At 33.1% G+C, this 7,285-nt stretch overlaps 1 protein-coding gene across 1 annotated transcript in view; it reads left to right on the forward strand.

Moving 5' to 3' along the window:
• LOC111085338 (FMRFamide-activated amiloride-sensitive sodium channel-like) overlaps positions 1-7,285 on the forward strand; it is a 45,180-nt gene that overhangs the window by 13,341 nt on the left and 24,554 nt on the right. Inside the window, exons 3-4 of the mRNA XM_022383465.1 lie at positions 2,047-2,231; positions 5,719-5,825. Coding sequence (XP_022239173.1) covers positions 2,047-2,231; positions 5,719-5,825 — 292 coding nt within the window. The remainder of the gene's footprint in view (positions 1-2,046; positions 2,232-5,718; positions 5,826-7,285) is intronic.

Genomic DNA, 7,285 nt, shown 5'->3' on the forward strand with positions numbered 1-7,285 from the left:
TACTTAGATGGCCTTTTATTTTAGTATTCGGTTTTTGAATAAAAGTAACTTTACTGTTTATAGTGTGTGTTTTTGATATTTGTTTCTAAATGTTTATGGTGTTTTTGGTTACATAGGTAAGATACCTATCAGTTTGTCTGAGTTTGTGTATTTTTGTTTCCTTCATAGAGTTTATGTTGTTTTCCCTTTCTTTCTTTCTTTCTGTTATTGAGTTTGTATTTATACTTGGCTAAGGTTCTAGTGACAATATGTTTAGGGAAGTGAAATGTGTCAGGTATTAATTCTAGTTCATGTTGCAGATTACTGTTGCTACATGTGTTAAATGTTGTGCTGTAAATGCTTGACAAAGTTCCAATTTTTTGTTGAGTTGAGTGGGCTTTATATCATTGTTATCATTATCAGATTTGTGGAAGATTTCTGTGTTAACACTGTTGGAGTTTCTTTCTATTGTTATGTTCATGTAATTTATACCAGATTTTCATTCTCTTCTTCGGGAGTGAACTTGGTGTGAAAGTGAATGTTGTTTACGTTTTGTAGAAATGACCGTTGATGGATGTTGTCTTCAAATCCACAAGCACCCCAGTAGCACAGCGGTATGTCTGCGGACTTACAACGCTATAATCTGGGTTTCGATACCCGTGGTGGGCAGAGCACAGATAGCCCATTGTGTAGCTTTATGCTTAATTACAAACAAACAAATCCACAAAATACATCGTTAATGTATCTAAACCAGTGTGTAGGAGGGTTTAGAGCTGTTAATGGCCTGACTTTTTATTTTGTTGATAAACAATTCACATAAACCAGGTGACAGAGGGCTGCCCATGCTTAGGCCATCTAATTTGTTCATAAGTTTTATCTTGACAGGTGAAACACATTTTTAGTACAAAGTGGAACAAGTCTTTCAGAATTTTTCAGCTCAAGATGTTTTTCTTTAGATCATCTGATTCTTTTTTGATAGAGGTATTCCCGAGGAAATCACTATTAATATGACTGCACTCTGTGTTCCAGCGGTAAGTCTGTGGGCTTATCACGCTAAAAATCGAATTTCTAAGCCTGCGGTAGGCAAAGAACAGATAGTCCATTGTATAGCTTCGTGCTTATCAACAAACTAATATGAGAAAAGTCTGAAAATTAACATTTAAAGTCAGAATAAACATTTTACTTGTTAATAGATTTAAAGATTATATTTATTAGATAGTGAATTTTTGAATTTATTTTGATTATGCAGACCCTAGCGGCTTCGAATACACACAATAACTTAAAGTATTCGAAACTATTTACATTAAACCGGGCGTGGCCAAGTTAGCGTGCGAGACTGTGGATCAAAGGATCCATTCGAGTAGCCCAAGAGTTGGCGATGGGTACTGTTGATTAGCTGTCTACCCTCTAGTTTACCAGTTCAAAATTAGGGACGGCTAGTGCAGATGACACTTGTTTAGCTTTGGAAGAAAATTCTAAACGAACGAGTTAAACATCTAGAGAGCTGAATCTTTATCGTCTGTTTAAAGATTAGTGACTCAGTCGTAATTAATGTCTTGTTGAATTAGAAAACTGAAATCTTATTATAATCTATTAATTAATTTATTTTTAAATTTAGAAAGTCTTTAACGATTACACCCTGGAAAGCCTCATATTTTCATGTACTGATATAATGTTTTTCCTAAGATAAAACAACGAATTGTAGTTTTAAGGTCACTTTTGTAACACGTGTATACTTATCAATAAAGCTACGTACATGTACATTAAGCTACAAAAATACCTGTTTATCTTCTTGTCTTTTTTAGTATAAATGAAATTGAATTATAGTTTTTCGGCCCTAAGCAATATCTTAAAAACCTGATAATGCACTGACAGAACGGATTAAAATAGCCCTACACCAGATATCCAAAAGTGAACAAGTTGGACTGGATTTATCACTTCTGGATCGTCATTAATAAGCTTAAGATAATCATCAACCAACAATTATTACGCAAATGGTCATTATTTATTACGAATGAATGAATTAAACTACACGAATAAAAATTAGTTTATTTGGTTCTCCAAAAGGGACGAAATAAATACGCCTCATGTGATGAATTCCAAGCAAAAAAACTTAGCGCCCGACAGCTGGAAGTTCTTAACTTCTTAACTCACTTCGCAGCTATGAACGCCACCCTGCGGGAACAGCTGGGACACTCTTTGGATAAACTTGTGCGTGAGAGTACTTTTAACGGAGAACAATGTAGCACGAGGTAGGTCACATTCATTTAAAAAACTTCACGTAACCTTTTTTTATCATTAAATTCCTCAAATAATTAAGATGTAGTAGCAAAATACGAAATTGTTTGATGAAATGTTTTAAGTGTTTTCGGTTTTAACTGTAAGTCTAATGATAGATTTCATTAACGGCGTTTTGGAACATGAAAAGTAACGTTAAACTAGCTTTAAGAGATTATGGTTTTAATCACATAACTTAAACTATTTCAATTCCTTAACAGAAGTGTGGTTAGTAATTGATATCTGTATTACTGATAGACATAGATTCGTGATTTTCTGTTTCTGTGGTGGGTGACAAAACGGGTATACTAATATTGTATGGGAATATACAATCTGATTTTGTAAAGAAATGAAAAAAATAAAATTATAACACTCAAAAGATACTGACTGAAAAACTGTAACGCTTTACAAGAAGATGAGATGAATTACTGTAGAAAGGATTTGATATTTTGAAAAGATAAAATCATATTACGTGATTTTTGTTGAGTGGATGTTAATGGCGCTAATGTATAAGTTGACAAGAAAGAGATTTAAAACAATATAAAGAAAAAGGTCAGATTCCAAAATGGCGATCAAAGATAGAGACTACTGGTCTTTGAAAGTGAAGTGACCTTCTGGTTAAGGCATTCCTTGTTGCGGTTAAGGCATTCCTCGTTGTGTAAACATTATGTCTAAAATGTTTGATAAGGCTGATATTAAGAAGATTACGTCACTTGTTATAATGAAAGAAAACCTAATAATTTTATTAAATAGTTTTCTGTAATAGAAACTTCTGGTTGTACTTTATCTGAATCTCATTTATAGAATAATCATTAAAATTTGCTCTGTATGCATTAATCGTATTTAATAATTAAGTATACGGTCATAATAATAATGTTTGAATCTCATATACGCTAAAATAAGTCTTCAAAACCAACGTTCTTCTGAAAACGCAGTAGTAAAACATAAAAATTCTAAAAAAATTTAAAGTACATTTTTTGTTGAAAATTTAGGCAGAAGCTGCAAAGTGTTGTATAAATTGGACACGGAAATATTTTTGGTCAGAAATGCTTAAGAAGTGAATAGTTATTCCTGGTAATGACGTACTCTTTGTTAATCAAACTTATAAAGTAAGTTAAGTAGATTATAAATGGACATGATTTAAATGCTTATCATCATTTCATAGAAACCAATTATTTTACAACGGTGTTTCATTGTTTATAATATGCTTCCCATCGTTAATTGGAAAGACTTTTGGAATTTTGTTATAATAAATATCAACGTCCACAATAAACTTCGCTTTGTACATAACTAAGTGTTATGAAACGGGTGAGAAATGAAAGTATTTCACGAACTATAAGCCTCAGAGCCCCGAACTTTCGTACAATGCTTTCAAAGGGGTCTTAGTTTTGCTATAGTGGTCATAACACCTTTCAAGGCGAAAACTTGATATGTTTGTTTAGATCCGAGAATATTATCCCCCTATCCGCGTGGGGGTAAAACTTTCGAATCGTGTTATCGTTATATGAAATAGTAAAAGCTGATGATTAGTAATAAGTATTAACTTCACAGTATTTTATTTAAAACTAGGGGGAGTACTCGTCCCCTGGACGGAGGTTATGTAAATTAATGATTAATGAAAGGTTATCTTAGGACATGAAAAGCTGCTTCCCTTATATGTAATTGTAAAAAACGCACATAAAAACACAAAATGTGAAACCGCAAATTTGCATGTATCTTTGCATGGACCCAACAAACCTTCATGTCAAATTTGGTGAATATCCGTCAGCAAGTAATGGTATAAAAAAAACAAAAAAAAACGCAAAAGCGTCCATAAAACCACAAAACTGAAAATTTATATGTACCCCCGTATGGACCTAATGAACTTCCATACCAATTTTGGTGAAGATCCATCCACATCCTACGAAGTAGTTACATGGACATACAGCGGACAGTTAACAGCATTATTGTATTTATATAGATATTATTATTTAGTATTGTGTTGGTGGTGCAAGAGTGACTTTATTGATGGAGTTTTGCTTGATGGTGTAAATGTTTTGAAATCCTAACTAGTTGTTTGGGGATTTATGGGGCAAAGCAGCTAGGGAAGTCGTAAGTAAGCTATCCCTGTCTGTAAGAAGTAATCTTCGAGAATCTGAAACAAATCTAGTCGTTGTCTTAAAGAAGAAATGCCACTGGAATGTAAATACATAAAGGGGCTTGAAAGTATGTCTGGTAAACTTTTGTATAATAATCCCTATTCAAAGGCAAATGCTTTAGTAATTTTGAATAATGTTTGTCATGTTTATTACATTTTTGGTGAATGTTGTTATTTAGTTAGTAAATTTTGGTACATTCGCTGTTAATGTATAGGACATTATAGGAATATTTATATTTTTGATGAAGATAGATATCAGGCTAATTATTAACATGTTAGAATATTTGCATTTGTTAGTGTTTGTCTCCTAATTACTGACGTTTATTGGTATATAAAACACAGCTACTATTGGTATAAAACTGACGAATAATGGAATACGTATAATATATAAAGAAATAAGATACAAATGTTTTCATTTATTAAGTGCTAACACATTAACAACTGTTACAGTGTGTGTGATTCATTTTTAACACATTAACAACTGTTACAGTATGTATGTATGTGATTCATTTTTAACACATTAACAACTGTTACAGTATGTGTGTGATTAATTTTTAACACATTAACAACTGTTATAGTGTGTGTGTGTGTGGTTCATTTTTAACACATTAACAACTGTTACAGTGGGTGTGTTGTTAATTTTTAACACATTAACAACTGTTATAGTGTGTGTCGTTCATTTTTAACACATTAACAACTGTTACAGTATGTGTGTGATTAATTTTTAACACATTAACAACTGTTACAGTATGTGTCTGATTAATTGTTAACACATCAACAACTGTTACAGTATGTGTGTGTGTAGGGGGAACGTTTAATGTTGGTTTGCGTTTATTTATTTCAGTGCTAATATTGAGTTAATATTAATGTATTCCTATTAGAAGGTGATATATGTGTACAATATCCCAAAATAGATGGCATTTGTTATATAATTTGTGTACTTATGTATAATTTATGTTAGCATGTGTCTGATGAATGTTGGTAATTTGATTACTTGTTTAACGATTGCTTTCATATAATTGATAATATAATTATTAATACATGCCTGGTAAATTACTGAGTAGATGTACCTGTTACTTGTATGGTTAATCTTTGATGTGTATGGTAATGGTGAGTGACTTAACCACCCCTCAGATCATACTCCCGAATAAGGGACTTTCCTTCTGCATGAGTTATTATTGTCTGTCCTAGAATTCATCGCACGTACAAGATATTAAGTAAATTAAGTTCCACCGGCTTGCGTCTTTAACATTCGAAGACTTTATTCATATAATTATCAATGTACATATATGAGGATGCAAAATTTGAATATTTTTTCTTGATAGTAACTTCAGTCGCTTCCTCAGTTTCCATTACGGAAATTGCTACACTTTCAACTATCAGAACAACTCTGATGAGCTCCTGATGACACAGTCTATAGGACCCAACAGCGGTACGTATTGAATCATTTAGTACTATTTCTAACTAATTCTTTGTGGTTGATTTACTGAGTTCCGGTGTTCACGAAATTCAGCACCTTGACTGGAAACCGTTAATAAAGAAAAATAGAGGTCGCTCTAACTTTTTTTGTGAGATGTGTAAAACCTTCTGTCCACTTTAACGAATACCTCTTATAAACTAGAGTGACTGATATTAGAACACGTCCCCTTCCCCCAGATGATATGATATAGAATATATTATAACTTGTTAATATCAACGTTTGCGTTACGAAAATAATAATTAACTCTCTTATATATAACTTACTGTTCAAGTAGACACGTTATCCTTAAGCTTATTTCCATTTTATATGCAGGTTATAAGTGTAAGTGTAAGGGATTAGATTGATAAACCTTTGTTGGATAAGGTAGCATTTCACTCGAGAGACTTCCCCAAGTTAGTTAAGCTAATGAAGGAGTGTAATATTTTTATATACGTCTAGAAATATAACATTTTACCCCATTTTTAAAAGTAGGACATCTTCCGTCTGTAAAGTTGGATAATTTTACAAAGAAGTGGTAACTGAGACTAGACAGTATTCGAACTCTGGACTCAGCGTACCGGCCTGGTGCTTTAGTTCTGCGTTCCGGCCTGGTGCTTTAGTTCTGCGTTCCAACCTGGTGCTTTAGCTCTGCGTTTCGAATGTTCTTTACTTAGAATTTTACTTCTTTAGTTATTTAGAACCATGTTATTTTGTATTAGTATTGCCAGCTCACTGAAATGCACACGTTCACATAACAGATTAATTGGTTAAGTGCTCCTGGCTTTTAACTTTTAAGTTTCTCGTTGTTGTTTTTTGTTTATTCAGGCAGGAATGGCTGGCAGTTCAAGTATCAGGCTTGTGTTATTCAAAGAAGTTCAGTCTTAGAAAAACGTTTCAGCTAAGGGGGCTGTTTTATACGCAATGCTGGAGTGCCGAAAGATATGGTGTGAAAACGGTCAGTTACACAGAAAGATTAGGCAATAGAGACAGATATATTCAATAAAAAAAAAAAACAGATAAGAGCTCAAACACCCTGTTAATTGGTAATATTTTATTGTTCACTTGTGATGGCTAAAAGCGAGCTATAAATGATATTTTCAAATTGAAAGAGTTCATTTTCAAATATTTTATCTTTGTTGCTTATAACCACGTAGATGAACGTTCATTGCTAATTATAAACGAGTTGTATATTAGACTACAACAACGTTTCAAATTGCGCTAGCACTTGCGTCATCCAAAATGAAAGGTTAATCAGCACCTAAAACTTATTTTAAACGAGACAAAGGTTATTTATTTAGAGCTAAGAACAGACGCTTTCGCCATTCAACAGTAAATTAAACATTTTTCAAGGGCCTTCATTACGAACGTAGGTGCATCCACATCTCTAGATCAGTTGTGCGCAAGCTGTGGGGCGCCCCCCCCCAAAGGGGGAG

The sequence above is a fragment of the Limulus polyphemus genome, unplaced genomic scaffold, assembly GCF_000517525.1.
Source record: "Limulus polyphemus unplaced genomic scaffold, Limulus_polyphemus-2.1.2 Scaffold338, whole genome shotgun sequence".
Taxonomy (NCBI): domain Eukaryota; kingdom Metazoa; phylum Arthropoda; class Merostomata; order Xiphosura; family Limulidae; genus Limulus; species Limulus polyphemus.